We start from the raw sequence: 18718 nt of genomic DNA on the forward strand, positions 1-18718 counted from the left end.
TTCATTAAATCAATCCAAGTGGCAAATCTTCATTCACAGTGAACAAAAGGATTATTCGACAGCAGCACGTTTTATTTTGTGTTTTTGCATGGACAGAAATGTCTCTATAAATAATAGTAATGGTAGTCATACAAAGCTCTTTTTGAAATATAGCTTTCTAGAAAGTTAATAGGTAGGGAACAATGAGTTAGCTCAGTCTGAGACTTAGAGTGGTCAGGTGATTTGTCTGTAGTCATGTAAGTACTAAGGGACCAGGCCTCAGATTCACATTGAAGCATTCATTACTGCAGATTTTTGAGAAGACTGATTTTTTTCATGTGCTTAGTGGACACTGATTTATGGGCTTTTTCAGTGAGTTCTGGTTGATTCTTCCTCCTCTTCTTTTTTTAGACTTTTCTGTCAGAATCTTTAAGTTGAAAGGACCTTTAAAGGTGGATACTTTATTTAGCATGAAGATACGAAAATTCAAAGACGAATAGTTTGGTTTTTGATGTTATAAATATTTTGTATTTAGTAGTAGCAGCAAGACTGAAGTCTAGGTTTCCTGGTGGCTTAGTTTATTGTTTTTTCCCTCTGTATTGTCTTTTTTTCCCCCCAGGCTTTTTTTTTTTTTTTAAATATTTATTTATCTATTCTCTATACAATATTCTGTCTGTGTGTATGCCTGCAGGCCAGAAGAGGGCACCAGACCTCATTACAGATGGTTGTGAGCCACCATATGGTTGCCGGGAATTGAACTCAGGACCTTTGGAAGAGCAGGCAGTGCTCTTAACCACTGATCCATCTCTCCAGCCCCCTTCTGTATTTTCTTTAGAGAGAAATGGGAGAGATTTCTAGTGTTTGGTTGTATTTTGTTTATTATAGCATAGCATAACTTGTTAAAACCATGAAATTAAAACTTAATTTTACGTTACTCAAAAAGTTAGGTGTGGGATACAGCTATATATTAAGTGTGTCATACCACTGAATTTACTGTGATTACTGATATAACTTTTTTTCAGCACAGACGGGTAGAACTATGCTCATGGTTTTTGAATATGATGTGTTAAACAGTTTTCCTGAATGTTAAATATTTACTAAGGACTTCTTGATTGAATCTGAGGATGCTGCTGCAAGTTCTGTTTCCTTTAACATATTCAATTGGGTAATTTCTCAGCAGTATATTAGTATCAATCCTGGTGATAACATTAATAAGACTGTTAAGTTTATTTTGTCAATCACGTTTCCTAACTGATTTTTATTCCAATTAGGTTTCACACAGAGCAGCATAGGGAAAGCAGTCTTAATTTTGTTTTCCTGAATTTCTCTCTGGACTTCTAATATCATAGTGACAGTTGAGGAGAGATTTTCATGTTTTTTGATTAGTGATCTAATTATGTAGCCGGAATATTAATAAAGACATAAATTGCTGTGGGTTGTCACTTATAACTATGCTGACCACATATTTGGGTTAAGTTCCTTGAGTGCTTACAGTATATAATATATGCTATATAAGTAAAAAAGCCCAAATTAAATAACATTTTGAATGAAAAGTGCCATCATTAGAGATCTGGGCTTGAATCACAAAGTGTTTTAGATCTGTAAAGAAAGACCTCTTTGTATTAGAAGAGATTGCTTAGAAAATGTTGAGATTTGAGTAAAATGATACAGTTACTATGAATATAATTTAAAAATCTGTTTTGCTTTTAGTTCTGTCTTTAAATTTAAAAAATATTTTTGTTACTTTTATTTATGCATACATGTGAAGTTGGAGTGTTATAAATGAAGGTGTCAGTGCTGACCAGTTATGCCAAATCTGGAGCTAGAGTTATAGACAATTGTGAGCCAACTTCTGAAAGTGTGGGAACTGAACTCTTGGATCATCTGATAAAGACAACGCATCATGCTGCTAACCTCTATTCCTTCCTAAGCCTCTTTTCAAAGTCTGACATACATAGAAAAGTACCCAAACCATAAGTGAGACAGAATGAAGTGTCATAGAGTGCTATGAAGAAGCAGCAGTCTTAACACTGCAGAAACATTTTCATCCCCTTCTAGTAACTGTCGCTGGAGGGGTAGCCACTGTCCTATTTTCTACCACCAAAGATGATTTGTGCTCTTCATCTTTTTAATTCTTTTGTCCACATTTAAAGTTCCTCCATATTGTTAAGAATAACTAGTTCATTCATTCTCGAGGCTGTATAGTAGTCCATTTAAGAATAGATCATGATCCCCGTGTCCTGCTCTGACCTTGACTATTTTCATGTTAGGCTATTGGTAGGCTGTTCTGATATGAAGATTCTTGTGCTGGTCTCCAAGAGCTTTTGTGTATTTCTTGGCTCTAGAGCTAGTGGGATCTATAACTGTCCTTATTGGAACAGGGAATATCAGGAACAGAGTTTTAATTTAAGTAATCAATTAAATTTCTTTGTATCAATTGAAAATAGGACAAAACATACACACACACACAGTTCATTGAAGGCATTCAAATGTTCATAGCTGCTAATCACAACTAAGTTTTAACTTAATGACATTGTCTTCTATAACTTTATTTATTGTGTTGCTTTCTTATTTCTGGGAGGGGCAATCCCTTATATATGTTGCAATAAGTCTAACTGGAAGGTCAGAGAAAATTCCATAGAATAATGCTTAGGCTAAGCATGATGACTCATGCTTTTAATTTCAGGATTTAGGAGACAGAGGCACAGATATCTCTGAGTTCAAGGCCAACCTGGTCCACCAGGCCATTTAGGGCTGCATAGTAAGACCCTGTCTCATTAAACAAACAACTGATCTTAATATATATAATTTTATGTTCTCTTAAATTGGTGTTTACTTACAGGTAGTTTGTTTCTCCTTCCTTTTTTCATCACGACGAACCTTTGTAGCTTGTATAGGTAGGTATTTAAATGTATGGTGAATATTAATTGTGATTATAACTTTAAATTAATCAAGGAAAGTATTTAATTTTATACTTTAAAAGTGATAGAAACCGTATTTTTTTAATAACCACCTTAGAAATATGACTGATGTTTATTATTGGAATTTAGCTTCAGGAGTAGAGGATGGTGGATTAAGCTGGCTAAGAAAGTCTTATCAAAGAATGAAAGAGCAAGCTCAAAGAGAAAACAGAAATTTTGTGGATGTTGTAGCTGAAAAATATGGGGTAAGTATTTGTGCTTGAAGAAGATATATAATATATTGTTTCATAGTTATTTGAAAACAATATCTTTGTTTTGAATAATGAAGCAATTTGAATCAAATAATATTAGATTTATCTTCATTCTTTTAAGTAATTTTCTGCTTTTTATGCAAGGATATTGCTTAAAAATGTTTTACACTTACTTCTGTACATGTACTCAGGAATGTACACATGCCACAGGGCCCATGTGGAAGTTAAAGGAGTCATTTCTATCCTTCTATTATGTTGTTATCTTATATATGTGGGTCCCAAGTATTGAATTTAAGTCATGATGCTTGTTAGCAATTGCCTTTAGCCTCTGAGCCATCTTGCAAACTTAGCCTAAATCTTTTTAAGATTAACACAATGAATGTAAAGCCCAAATGTTTAAAACATGAAATGTGTGTATGTTTAATATAAAAGTAGAATTTTTCTCATTGGAAGAAAATTTAGATAATGCAGGGGATTCTCTGTAGTACACCTTTAGAGATAAGCATTGTTGATGTTTTGTTGACTCCAGAATTTCATATTTTGTAGCATTTTGCAATGTGACTATACTTTAGCATATATTTTTTAAGCCATCATGATGTCTTTTCAGGTAATGTTTTAATTGCATACCTTGTCTGTGAATCAATTCCCACTTGCATAATCATTTCCCTGTCAAGATTTTGCAAAGATTTTTATTTTGAGTAGAATTAGGTTTAATAGTCTTTCTCTGTCTATCCCCCATCTAAAAAGGCCATTTTGTTCAAGAAAATCAGTTATGTGTAATCCTCTGTTTTTTTCCATGCTTTTCTTCCATCATCCTTTTCTTTGGAAGACTAAAAACACAGTTATAAGGGTCTCTAGAATCAAATGTCTACATGTCGTTTCCCCCCCTCTTAAAACATGCATCTGCTTGCTATTGATTCCCAAACTATATAAAATTTCCTGGTCAATTTGATTCTTTTCCCCCAGGATCCAGACTCCCTGTGTATTTTCCATCTTTATATGGCTTATCCTTTTTATATTATTCTGTTCTCTCTTTTTAAACATTTATTTATTCAATATTTGGGGGTTTCACATCAAGTACCCCAATTCTGTTCACCTCCCTCCATATCCCCTCTCACCCTTTTGCATCCGCACAAGGAAAAAAAACTAAACAGAGTAAGCAAGCAAGTAAAAAAAAAAGCAAGAACAAAAAACCCTCCCCAATAAACCAAAACAGAACAAAAACAACACTAGGGACAGAAAATTTTCTGTTTATCCTTCTTTTCTGACTCTCTATCACCTTTTCATCTATCCTGGTGGCATTGGAGGCTATCGTGTGTCATGCAGACTACACCTTTGTCCCATCAGCTTGACTGGCAACTGCTGATTGCAATAAGTCCTTGGTCTGGTTCAAGCCCTTTGGTTTTTGGTACACCATCCTCACTGGGTTATCACCAGAGCCCTTCTAGGGTATCCTGAGCCCCAGCTTGTGGGGGAAACAGACCAGCCTCCCTGATGCCAGAAGCAGATGTGCTTAGGTGGGGTTTTCCCAGCAAATAAGAAGGCCAGCCCGGGTCCTTGGGCCCAGCCTGGCAGTCAGTCTGATTTTTGAGAATTTATTTCATTCAGTGTACCTAAACTTTCCCCCATCATTTTAGGAATTTTTATAAGTTGTATCTGTAGTGTCTGTATGATACTCTATTGTGTAGAACATTTGTTCTCAGTGCATCCCCTTTTGAAATCTTTTAATTTGATTTGATTGTTTTTCTTTATCTACTTATACTTTCTAAAGTATTATTGGTGTGTGTTGATTTTTATGGTTGTGTCTACTTTGGTGGGTTATTTTTATTATACCATTTAACAATGCATCATAACACAGTGGTATGTGGGAGACAAGACACTGAACCTCTCTTAATTGTAGATATGTTATTATTCTCTTTTATAGTCAATGGAAATATTTCAGTCAAAATTAAAAAAAGCTGAAAAAATTGCATGCAAAAGAGAAGATTATGGACGGGAACGGTGGAGGAAGCCTGCACATTCAGATTGTACGCAGTGTAGTCAAGCAAGTAGCATTTCAGACTTAATGAAATGTAAGAAGGACTCAAAGGACAGAGATTTTGCTACAGAGGTTGCAAAGAGGAGCATTGGTGACTGTGAGTTTAGTGGCCCTGACACAAGGAACAGATCTGGATCTATAGAAACTTGTATAAAAGAATCTGCCCTAAGACAAAGGAAAAAATCTTCTGGAAATTTGAGACCTAAATTCTTAAGACCCTCTGATGAGGATGAACTGTCACTTCACAACAAGAGGAGAAATTTTGAACCAACTACTTCATCTTCTACATTAGTGGCTCAGACTTCTTTGCATTGTGATTTTCAAAAATCCACAAAGAACAGTGAAGAAAATTTGACTTCCTGGAGCCTGTGTGGTAGGCAAGGAGGAGACCGAAAGCATTCAGATCGAAAGCCATTGGAAACCTGGAGCCACAGTGCTGATCAGCACTCTCCAGGAGGCAGGAGAGAACAGTTACAGGCTGAGAGCTTGAGGGGTGACCCGCCAAGAAGAGGACATCTGCAGAACTTAAAGGCAGCATTTTCTGGGTATTTTATAAATATTTGTATTTTTTTCAGTTAGGTTCTAGAGTGGGATTATACAAAACTTGAATTTGTCATAGGGGTGACTCTTTTAGAGGTTAAAAAATGTATTCTAAAGATAAGGACTAACTTCCACTTAAATCCTTAAAATGGATTAAAGCTCTAGGGAGATAACTGAGATAGCGGGCATAGCAGTATGTATCTATAAACTCAGTGCTCCAGCAGAAAGATGGGAGGTGGAAATAGGAGAAGCTGCTGAAGCTCATGAGCCAGATAGCCTTTGGAAACTGAAGCAAAAGTTTTGTTATAATGACTGGATAACCATGGCAGGAATTAGAGAAAATTAATGTGTACAGTAACAAAAACGAGAGACTCTATTTCAAACTACCCAGAAGGCAGCACCACACTCTTGCCATGTGCCACTGAAAGGAAAAATATTGATTGAATAACCATTGGAGGGATTAGAAGAAGTCAAACTACATGGGCTTTATTTTGGGTGCCTTTTTGTTTCAAGTCCCCAAATTCCAATGGATGATGTCATTAAGTATTGATATCATTAATACTGGCTTAGCATTTGGCACAATGTGCTGGTCTTGTTTCTTTGAATGTAGATGAGCCATGTGTGCATAGCTTCCATATAAACATTGTTATTATTCTATCTAGTTGTTGAATTGCTTCATTTCTGTTATGTCTTCTGACATTGTAGATTTCTGGTACTTATAATACAGGAATGTAATGCAGGCCCTGTGGTCTGATATTATTTTTTTCAGATTAGTTAATTTGATATTAGAAGAAATTGTAGCTTTTTATGAATTCCATTATTAGCTGGAGAGAAAAAGAAGAATTTAGGAATCATCCCTATATAGTTGGAAGAAAAATATTTCTCAGTCATCAAGTAGTGGTAAGAAAGCAAGAATGCCAGAAAGTGTCAGTGAAGGAATGCTGAAACCTATTAGTGTTGTGACATTGGACATTGTTGTGAGATATGTTTGATTGTTAAACAAATGCTAGGATTCTAGGAATTTTTAAAACCAGTGAACTTCAGAACTGTAGAAAGGTTACTAACCTAATTTTAGAACCAGGAGAGATCATAGTCTGAGTCTTGCAATTTTCAACTGTGAAAAGTGAGGGAATTGAGGTTGTAATCCTCATCATATAACTATTGTTGCTTGACTTAGTAAATAAAAAAATTATTTTAAGCAGTTGGACATATTTATGATTTAAATAACAAACAGAAAACCCTGTTGCTAACCTGGAATTTGAATATAACTAGATTTATACATTTTATGTGGCAGCTCTATAGCCCATTAAATTTTTACTAGATACATACATTTTTGAAAAACAACTTTCCCATGGTATTTGTTTCTTTAAGTAAGTGTAGTAGTGGTACTTTTGTGTAGTTGGTTTCTTTTTCTTTATTAGCATCATTAGTTGGTTTCCTTTTCTAACCATTCGTTCATTTTCTTTCATAGGATCATCTTTAGTATTTCTCCTTCATACTTTTTGAGCCTGTGATTATTTTATAGGAAAACATCATCTAATACTTGGCCACATGTATTAAAGCTTTAAGCTCATTATTCTTAGAGACAAAAATGTGTTTGTGTATATTTTTATTTTGTTGGAAAAAATATATTAACAAGCACTTTTAGATGCCTGATACCCAGAGTGGTACTTAAAATGAGAAGAACATTTTTGTCCTTAATTTAGAGTTTATATATAACCAGAAACTAACACATTTAATATACTATTTGTACCTTTGGTTGTGATCTTGCCAGTTTGGCATTATAGCTCAGAAGGGCAAGAAAAAGCTGTCAGACTCTTAGTTTCTGAGTAAGGTTCTTAAATAGGAGTGAAAATGTGAGAGTGTAGTGAGAAAAGCATAATTTCAGAGATCAGTGACCACAGCCATCAGAAAAAGGAATGTTGAAATATACTCAAGTTTTCTACAATGTCAGTGAGCTGAACTGTAAACAGAGATTACACTTTTGTTTCCTGGCCTCCCAGACCTAAATAATCACTCAGAAACTATCTTAATTACAATCCTGTTTGGCCAGTGGCTCAGAAGTATCTTAGCTAGCTCTTAAATCTTAAATTAATCCATTTTTATTAATCTATGTATTACCACAAAGCTTTTTCTTACCGGTAATATTCTGGCATCTTTCTCCTTTGGGCGGCTACATGGTATGTCTTCTACTCTGCCTTCTCTCTCTCTCTGTTCGGATTTCCCACCTTGCTTTACTCTGTTAAACCATTGACCAAAACATCTTATTCATCAACCAATAAAAGCAACACACGTACAGAAGGACATCCCACATTACTGAACTCTGATTATTTCTTCAGTAGAGGTTTGGTGCTCGTGTGTGTGTGTGTGTGTGTGTGTGTGTGTGTGTGTGCAGGTACATTCATGCGTGTTTTCAAAATACACATTTTAATGAGAAACTGGTTGATTTTTATAGAAACTAATTATGAAGGAGACCACAGAAAAATCTCTGTAATCCAGGAAAATGCAGGAAAATGAGACACTACCATACTTCTTTCTTACATATAGTATGGTGGCAGATATGGTTATGTTTTTTTCTAAGTGTCTGCTCAGTGTTGCAGATGGCTAGAGAAGTTGGGGAAGGTTTATTCTGTAATTATGTTGAAAACTGTTGGTTTCATGTTGGCTTTAGTGTTTCTTTAGTACCTTCTCTGAATCTCTCTGCTTTGGTCTGAGACATGAGGGAAAGGGAAGTTTTTCAGCCCCATAAAGTAATTCTGCATTCTGTATAAGCATTAACAGAGGCCATCTGTGACTTCACCCAGGATTGGTTTCAGTAGTCTAAAGTATGATCCCATTTATGATGTCAGAGACAGAAATTATATACCAGAGATAGAAGTAAAAGTGTTGCTATTGTTTTAATATTGGCACAGTGACTGTGTCTTATTCTACTGATAATTCAGCCAGCAATTGCAACTCTGAAGTTACCAGCTTTGCTGGTCTAGCAGCAGCCTAATCATTCAGGCCACAGCCTGGCAAGAATTTTGCTCTCGCTGGCACTTTAACTAAATTTCTATCAATTCTAATTATGAATGATACTAAAGATTCAATGGCTGGAGTGAAAACCTGTGAGCTCAGAAAGGCTGTGTAGCAGCAGTTAGCTAATCCTCTCTCCTTGCTAGTGTCCACGGAAGATCCATGCTTCTGCTTCCCCAAACCACAAGCTGTGCCATTCCAACCCCCACTCTACTGCTTCCTGTGTCTCTCTTATCCCTCCTGGATGCCCTCTGGTACTCCATGATTATTTTCTGTCAACTAGTTGCTGTGCAGGCTCCTGATCTAAGGTTAATTTTATTAGTGCAAATGCAAATTTGGGGTATTCATTGTAATCAAATATCCCTCAATATATTGCCATTGGGCTCACGAGAGTTTTTGTTTGTGTCTGCAGTCCCAGATCTGAGAAGGTGGGTATGGGAGGATCCCCAGAGTTCATTAGTTACCTAATCTTGCCTCATTGGTGAGTTCAAATCATTGAGACATCCTATTTCAAAATAAGGTGAAATAAAATTTTATTATCTCTTTTAAGACTCTGACAAACTAAAATTTCTGGGAAATCCAATTTTAAAAAATAAATAGGAATGACTAGAGATTGTGGATAGCACAGGAGAAAATGGAGGAATTGTGTTCATGGTTAAGTTCACTGTTTTTTAATATGTGATTTCCTAGAATGTGGTATCTCTTTCAGCCTGTTTAAGGGCCTACAAAGAGTTTGGAAACTTCAACAATATTAAAAATGATACAAAAATTTAGTAGTCATACACATGATAACATTGAGATATCTTCTCAATTTGTTAGGACTCTGTTACTAGTCTAACTTGTTTTATCCCTTCAATTTTTGTGAGCCACTGAAACAAAAATATTTCAAAAACTGATTAGGACATATGCACATTTTATTACCATACATAGGTGAACTTTGGCTTCTGAAAGGTTGTGAATACACTAATTATTTCAGTCACCCAAATTTGGAAAATCATATCTGGATTTGTGTGGTATGGAATGGATTAACAATAGGGAAGGTTATATTTGCTTGGGAGTGTCTCTTGATGTTTGTTAGGTAACTTTTATGCATTTTGCCATTCATCCTATATTCACTGGATGCTTTTATTTCCTAGATAAGGTGGTATAAAATAATTATGTCGTAGTGTCTATTTTTGAGAATTTACATTGGAAAGGCAGTCAAGTAGGTACCTACACCAATATGATATTTAAGTACTATAACACTTAAAAATATAAGTATAGGTACTTACAGTTGCAGTTGTTATATGAAAGAAGGGGTGATGTGATTTTGATGGACAATATTATGGTGGCAGGGTACAGGGAAGTTGTAAAGTCCTTTGGAAGAATAAGCCTATTAGGTAGTGAGAAAAGGCAACCACTGCTGAGGGCATAACTGAAGGTTGGTGACAGCAGGGCATAGCTTAGTGTTTAAACAGAGCATTTCCAGAGAATGCTGCAGTAGCTCTCAAGAGAACTCTGTTTCTCTTTCTAGTCTGTGAATATCTGAACCTTAAGAGTACTTATCATATAGTAGTTTTTCATTAATTAGCTGAATATGGTTAAGTGAATGGACTGTGAGAAGGGGTCTTAAAACCACTGAAGCAAGTAGCTTCAAAAGTCATGCTTCAGTTAGACTGTGTTTTATAAATAGAAGAAGGAAGTATCTCAAGGGTTCTTGAAGGACTGATTTTACATTTTAAAAGCTTCTGTAAGGATGAAGGTTGGATTGGAAAATGGAATAGATTATAAAGGTAAATGTACTGGTCAGGAAGCGATGTTGAGAGAAAAGAAGTCCTGTCCGAGAGAAGTGGATATAGAAGAAAGGTGCCATTTGATAGAGCATTTGAGATTCACTGATGAAGTTATTTCATTGGTTCCTTGGAAGAATTTGTTAACTTGTCTATTCATTGCTCTAGATATTTCTTTTAACCTTTTTTGAAGCGATTTCATCATTAGACTTCAAGCAGAAGGAATGTAGGACTGTTTGGAAAATTCTGGGATTTAGTAATTAGCTGTCAATGGCAAGAACATGTATAATTATCAAGCACTGGGGTAGGTACTTTGGTTATTGCATTCCTACAACTCCTGTAATTTTATACATTCTGGCAGTTTATTTTGGCAGTATAAGCCTTGATATTAAAGACTATCTTTTTATTAAAATATATACTTTTTAATTTTATGTATAAGTATGTGTTCTTGAAGAGTTTATGTATATGGGCCTGATTGTATGTTTGTATACCATGTATTTATATGCAAGAGCCTGCAGAATTCAGAAAAGGGTGTCAGATCCCCTGGTTCTGAAGTTACAGGCAGTTGTGAGCCACCATGTGGGTGCTGGGAACTGAATTTAGTTATTATACTTTTTTTTAATGTCTTGGATAGGTTGAGGTACTTTGCCAGTATATAAATCTGGCTAATGGCAGTCTAGATTTGAACCCATGTCAGTTGGATTGGGAAACTCTTTGTCCTAAAACACTTCCTTTTCAAGAAAAGAAGAAATAAGTTCCATTATAAAGACATGACTGCTAGTGTGTGAATAGGTAATAGTAGAAAATCAGGATTGATTGGTTGGTTTCAGATGTTCCTTTCATTTATAGAAATGAACATGAACCTATTTCTACATTGATATTTAATATGTAGTTACTCTCTTTCCTTAGAGGAAGGGGATGCCTTGATGAATGGCTTCTACTCTTCCTTCTCATCTGGTCCAACTTAAACTTGGCTCCTTACTTTTTCAGTGACAGCTTGTGTAGAACTGTCCCATATCTGGATTTTAGTAAACTTCTCTTGGGTTAACAGGTAAAGATCTGTTAACCATTCTTCTTCCTTCAGGTCTTTATTTTTTTTATCTGGCAATTTTGAGATTGAAATAGATAAATTGGACATACATTTTTGGATAGGAAAATCTAATGAGGTATTAAGTACTTGGGAGGAGAAGTAGACCAGATGGAGCCAAAGGAAAGCAAACAGTTTCTCATGGAGGGAGCAGAGGTATGTGAGAAGCAGACCTAGGAGTTAGGTGCATTTGCTGGGATCATAAATGACAGATTGTCTTTAGGAGGGTGTGAACTGTGGTTCTCTACTTTATATTATATATTCCTGCAAAAATTTAACTACTACCTTTAACTTCTGTCTGAAGGACAAGAACAGTATATTTTCAAAGCAGGAATTTAATCGAATGGGAAATAATACGAATTGAGAAAATTATGTTGAGTGGGAAGTAAAATTTGTAGAAATAGAACTGGGTTTCTGAAAGTCAAGTAAATTGCATTTATAATACAATAAAAATGAGGTATTACTTAATTTGAGAAATTTTTCATACAAAAGAGTACAACTAGTAGTACAATCAGTAACAACCCACAGAGGCAAATAAATAGTTATGATATTCTCCTAATCATATGAATGCAGTGCCCCACTGTTTGTTTTAATTGCTTTTTATGGGCTCAAAAGAACATGAAGGGAAGGGAAAATCCCTTCTAAATGATTTCTTTTCTTCTAATATTTTTGTTTTTTAATTTAAGCTCTAGAATTTTACTCTTTGTGTTCATCTAGTATAAGACAAAATGGTTTCTAAAGCAAAGGATAATACAGTGTCCTTAACAACAAAACTCAAATGGTATCTGTTAAGTTGTCTTTTTTATGACAGAGAAAGTAAATATACCATTTTAAATTCCATACATGGTCATTAGCTCATGAGCTCTTTCTCCCTCTCTCAGAGTTTGTTTATTTTTTTGTTACTATTTTCTCAGAACGTATGTTAACAAAATAATAGCTTCATTTTAATCAAGTAAGATAAAACCTTAAAATAAAGAAAACTAGGATATGAATGATATGTTCTTTTTATTAGCATATATCCATTGTGCAGAAAGATAGGCTTCACTTTGACATTTCCATAAATCTGGATCTGCTCATGTTCACTAGATAAGTTGCTCAGGACGTCTGGAATAGCAAACAGTGCTCTTAACTGCCAAGCCATCTCTCCAGCCCCAACCACCACAGACACATTTTATATAAGTGGGAAATACATTGTGTAATTTGTGTAGAGGCTGGCCTCTTTAACTGAGCATAGTTGTTTTTAGTTTCATTCAGTTCAGTTTGTTGTGTGTATTAGTAGTTCATTCCTTTTGATTGATGGGTAAGATGCCATTGGTTTGTAAACCACAGTCTGATTCTTCATTCCCTCTTGGTGGACTTTTAGATTGCTTCCTGTTTTTGATCATCAGCAACAAAGTTTTTCTGTGCACTCATATACTTATGCTTTTTTATAGCATTCCCAAGAGATGAATCACTCGATCATAGAGTACTTGTACTAAAGAAAATATAACTGTTTCATAAAATTGTCATTTTATGTTACTAATAACAGAATTATGGAAGCATCGTTTCCCCTATTTACCTTCAAACACTTGGCAATGCATACTTTTTAACCTGGTTACTAGTTGTAGCCCACAGTTTTTTTTTTCTATTTTTTCTCATTTTTTTTATTCAAGATTTCCATCTCCTCCCCTTTCCTTCCCCTCCCTTCCACCCATACCCCCACTCCACCCCTCTCCAAAGACAAAGAGCCATCAGGGTTTGTTTTTTGAAGCTCCCTTATATGCACAGACATAAGGATTTCTGTGTACTTTGATAGCTCTGCCTGTTTTTCTTATGAAATGACCCTCTTTGTCCAGAATAATATAATATTTTGTGTTGTACAATAATTTGTCACATATTTACATAGACACTTCAGCCTTTGACTAATGTTGACACAGTGTATGTTACTTCCTTTTACATATAGCACATTTATATCTTTATATTTACAGAACATTTTTATTAATTAAAAAGTCCAGAGATAGTATCTACATTTTAATACATATATTTAGATAATGTTATTGATATATAGGCTGAATATCCTTTATCTCAAATGTTTGGGGCCTTTTCGTTTTATGGTTTATATTTATTTTACTTTGGACTATTTACACCTGCATATGTATCATGTGATCGTTTGGGAAATCTGTCTGTACATAAAATATACTTCGTTCCATAAATATCTAAATATCTAGTAAATACGTGTGTGTGTGTGGGGGGGGTGTGTGTGAGTGTGTGTATGTGTATTTTGAAGGTAATTTTATAGACTTTTAATAATCTGGTGTTTTGAGTGTGATTATCATGTGAGATCAAGTTTATGATATTAATGCTAAAACATTTTGCCCTTTCTCATGTCATTTTCAAATTTCATATGCTTTGGTTGGTGGTGTGCTCAATAACATAAAAAAATCTTCAGATATTCTTTGGTTTTCTGTTGTCCCATCTCTCTTCACAGTTCAAACTTCCTTGAGCTGCTTCTTCATTTTCAATAAAGTTGGGGGATTTGAGTCTCTTTATCTCCCTTTCCTTCTGGGGACTTCCCATATGACAGCGAATTTAGGATTGCCATGGAGCCTTCTGATGCTGTTTTTAAATTTTTTTGTTTCATTTTGTATAGTGTACTGGTCCTTTAGTAATGTGGTTTTTTAAAAATCTTAATGTGGTGTTTTTAATTTTTGGGTTGTTTCCCTGACTGGAAGTTCCATTTGCATCTTTTTTTGTTTTTGTTGTTGTGTCTTTAGACACCAAGCTGGCCTTGAACACTCTAACATCTTGCCTTATCCTCCTGACATTAGATGTGCATCACCAAGCCTGGTTAAAGTGGCTCTTCAATAGCTCTTTTGAACAGAAGGGATACATTTATCCTAATAATTGAATATACTTATATCTTGTATCTGTGTCAGTTCTGGACAGCTTTTGCTTGGTAGAATTTTCTTCTAAATATGAGTTATATTTTTCTACTTGCATATCTGATAATACCTGGATATTAGATATAATGGTATTTATTTGTTGAATACTACATTTCTCCTGTTTTTTATTGTCATATATTCATCATATGAATTGATCAATTTTATAAGACCATTTTCATTCAAATGTATAACATCTTTAAATATTTTTTGCATTTTGGTTTGAAATGTAACTAATGGGAAAGCATTTGCTACTTTCTTACTCTTAATCTTAACATTTTTTTTTAATTTGGACTCCAAGTAGCATTTTAGTGTACAGAACATATTATTTCTTAAGGCTTCTACCCAGTATTTTCCCACTTATGCAACTTTGCTGTGTGACTAGTGGGACCATACACTATTACCAGAATTCCTTATAACATTTCTTTAATTATGTGGGAGAATTGTTTCTCTGACTACAGGTGTTTCTTTCCTGAATACTCCAGGGCAACCCTGAGTGATTCTTTCATGGTATCACTTTCTCTTGGCAGTCTGTACCTTGACCTGGGACTACTTTGGACTTGTGTGATTATTACTATTCTTTCCTTGCTCAGGACTCCTCCAGACTCTTGCTGGGTTCACCCTCCTTTTCTCTAACCTTGACTCCTAAGAATCTTAATAATTTTAAATTATTTTGCTTATAATTATTATAGACCAATTTAGCAAAATAACACGCAATTGCTGCTTTTATTTCTTGAATGTGACTAAATATACCATCCCAAGTTTATAGTTAGAAGATGATTAGTAATTCATCATATTGAATACTAAATTTCTTAAGATATAAAAAATTTTGATCTGACATTAATGCTTTTGTTGGCTTTCTTTTTAAAATCAGTGTAGATTTTATTTGTTTCTGAGATGGTCTCTCAGTGTAGCCCAGAGTGGCTTCACTTAATATGCTCAAGATGGCTTCTAAGTCATGGCAGCTTCCAACTTTGGTCTACTAAGTGTTGGGATTACAGGTGTGCACTAATACACTGTCTGAGTTTTTAAAAAATGAAGATGTTAATTTGTATATTAACAGTTAACAGTACTCTTCAGTTATTATTGCAACTGTAATAGGCCATTCTTAACTTTGTAACAGAATCTTGAAGTGCAATTCACCCTAGAATGCTGAACGTAATTCTTTTGTGTTAGAATTGTGATCTTCTATTGGTCCTGAATGCTTTACTGAAGTCAGTTTAAGATAATGCATAATTTTGAATTATGGCATATGATCTCCTGTCCTGTTTCACCTGCAGTCCAGAGGCAGAGTCCACCTGTATCTTGAACGTTGATGAGAAGAACAAGTTGGGGGCCAAGATTATCAAGGCAGAGATGATGGGAAATATGGTAAGACCTGTGTGTGCTGTTCACTTGGAGAATAATGAAATGTTTAACCTTCACAGATAAATTTAGAAGCTTTAGCCATTTAGATGTGACATTCTTTGAAGATATTACTTCTTCTTAATTTCTTTTTTCTTTTATTATTAAGAATTTTTTAATATAATATTTTCTCATTTTACATAAGTATCCTCATTCTCACTTCTTCTCCACCTCCTGCCCCAGTCTTCCCCCAGTGCAACTCTCCTTCCACTCCTCAGAAAGGGTAAGGCTTTCCATGGGGAGTCTCAACAAAGTTTGACACTTCACTTCTGGGCAAGACCAAGGCCCTCCAAAAAGTATGTGCTTCAGGATGCCAGTTTAAGCACTAGGGATAAATCCTGGTCCTATTGCCAGTGGCCCCACAGATTACTCAAGCCTCACAACTGTCTCCTATATTCACTGGGCCTAGTTTGGACCTTTGCAGGTTCCCTCGCTATCAGTCCAGAGTCAGTGAGCTCCCGTTAGCTCAGGTATGTTGTTTCAGGGGGTATCATAATCATGGTGTTGACCCCTAGCTCCTCCCTCTCTTGGACTGGTCTCCTGTAGATTGGCCCAGTTCTTTGCTGTAGATCTCTTTATCTGTTTTCATCAGTTGCTGGTTGAAGATTCTATTATCTGATTACAGGGGAAGGCCAGTTTAGGTGTCCTCTCCACTGTTTTTTAAAATGTTCTAGTTGAGGTTATCGGTATGGATTCCTAGGAATTTCCCTAGTGCCCTTTCTCAGTCAAGATATTACTCTCTTTTCTCCCCCTCACTGACCTTCCCCCTTTTTGGTATCTAGTTCCCTCATGTTGTTCTCCTTTCTTCCCATCTCCTCTTCCCCCCTCCCAATTATCTCAGGATATCTTCCCAGGTGGATCCATGTATGTCTCTCTTAGGGTTGTCCTTGTTACCCAGCTTTCCTGGGATTGTGGACTTTAGGCTGGTAATTCTATGCATTAAGTCTAATACTCACTTATGAGTGAGTACATACAATGTTTGTCTATCTGATTCTGGGTTACTGGACTCAGGATGGTCTTTTCTATTTCTATCCATTTACATGCAAATTTCAAGATGTCATTGTTTTTTTTCCACTAGTAGTACTCCATTGTGTAAATGTACCACATTATCATTATCCATTCTTCTGTTGAGGGACATCTAGGTTATTTTTAGGTTCTGGCTATTATGAATAATGCTGCTGTGAACACAGTTAAGGAAATGTTCTTGTGTTATGAGTGTACATCCTTTGGGTATATGCCCAAGAATGGTATTGCTGGATCTTGAGATAGATTGCATTGCCACTGATGAGTATTCCCCTTACTCCGCATCTTCTCCAGCATGTGCTATCATTGGTGTTTTTGATCTTAGCCATTCTGACAGGTATAGGAGGTCCCAGTTATTGATTGTTGCTCTCAGTGTCTGTGCTACTGAGGTTATATTTAGAAAGTGGTCTCCTCTGTCCATGTGTTCAAGCCTCCTTCCCACTTTCTCTTCAGTGATGTTCAGTGTGATTATATTCATGTTGAGGTCTTTGATTCATTTGGATTTAAGTTTTGTGCATGGAGATAGATACGGATCTATTTACATTCTGGTACATGTTCACATGCAGTTATGCCAGTACTGTTTCTTGAGAACTTCTAGAGATAGTACTCTTGGAGAACTATGTATTATCTCTCCTTTTTAGATTTCGGGAATTTATGAAAAACATTTTATTTTTATATACCTTCCTACTTTTGCATTTCTAACATCTAACATCTGGGACGTAGTTGGAGGAGTTAAAGATTTCTTTCTTTCACTTCCATTTTAACTTCAGAATGCTTGTTAGGTTTTTTTGTAAAGATTTAATTTTCATTAAACATTTTTATTGGTGTGTGTGTGTGTGTGTGTGTGTGTGTGTGTGTGTGTGTGTGTGTACTATGATGCCTTCTGAAACCAGAAAAAGGTGTTAGCTCTTTTTGGAGCTATGGAGTTATAGGTAGTTGTGAACCACCTGAAGTATGTGCTGGGTATTGATGGCTGGTCCTTTGTAAGAGCAGCAAATGTTCTTAACCACTGAGGTGTCTGCAGCCCATTACTGCTTATTATTACTTTCTTAAAATAACACATAAGAACTTAAAAACTTGGTACAGGTCGGATGACTCAGTAGGTAAAGAAGTTTGTCATAAAGGCTGATAACCCGAGTTTAATCTGTACCACCAACCCATTACTACTGCAGGTTGTGCTCTGATTTCCATACATATGCTATGATGAAACTCAACAATAAATTTAAAATGTTTAAGAAGAACATAAAAAAGGTTTATGAGTTAAGACCAATTTGCCTACAATTAAATAAAAATAGGGATAATTTGGTAGGACTTACTCATTCATTTACCACACACACACACACACACACACACACACACACACACACACACATATATATATATATAGATATATATATATTTACCATTTATTTTAATTTGTATTAACTTTGATATGGCAGAATAGCAAAGACAGAAATTTTTCTGTGTTCTAGAATAGTGAATTCATTTACTGAAATATACATGGAGTTGTTTTAAGTTTAAATGTAAATGCTTTGGAGCCAGCCCTGGAGCTTGCTCTGTAGACCAGGCTGGCCTTGAGCTCACAGAGATCTGCCTGGCTCTGCCTCTCAAGTGCTAAGATGTGTGCCACCATCACCTGGCTGCAAAAGTGTAATTCTTGATGATAAGTATTTTTTTTTCCATTTTCTTACCTCTCTCAAAGTGTAGTTTCTTGAAATTATTCACCTCAAAATCATAAACAGAGTATCTCAATACTCAAGAAATTTGTAACTG

At 35.4% G+C, this 18718-nt stretch overlaps 1 protein-coding gene across 1 annotated transcript in view; it reads left to right on the plus strand.

The window, feature by feature from the left end:
- The window catches only part of Cwf19l2 (CWF19 like cell cycle control factor 2), a 111884-nt gene that overhangs the window by 12997 nt on the left and 80169 nt on the right, over positions 1-18718 (plus strand). Inside the window, exons 7-9 of the mRNA XM_038324071.1 lie at positions 3030-3145; positions 5076-5734; positions 15799-15889. Coding sequence (XP_038179999.1) covers positions 3030-3145; positions 5076-5734; positions 15799-15889 — 866 coding nt within the window. The remainder of the gene's footprint in view (positions 1-3029; positions 3146-5075; positions 5735-15798; positions 15890-18718) is intronic.

Source organism: Arvicola amphibius, chromosome 3 (genome assembly GCF_903992535.2).
Source record: "Arvicola amphibius chromosome 3, mArvAmp1.2, whole genome shotgun sequence".
NCBI classification, from domain to species: domain Eukaryota; kingdom Metazoa; phylum Chordata; class Mammalia; order Rodentia; family Cricetidae; genus Arvicola; species Arvicola amphibius.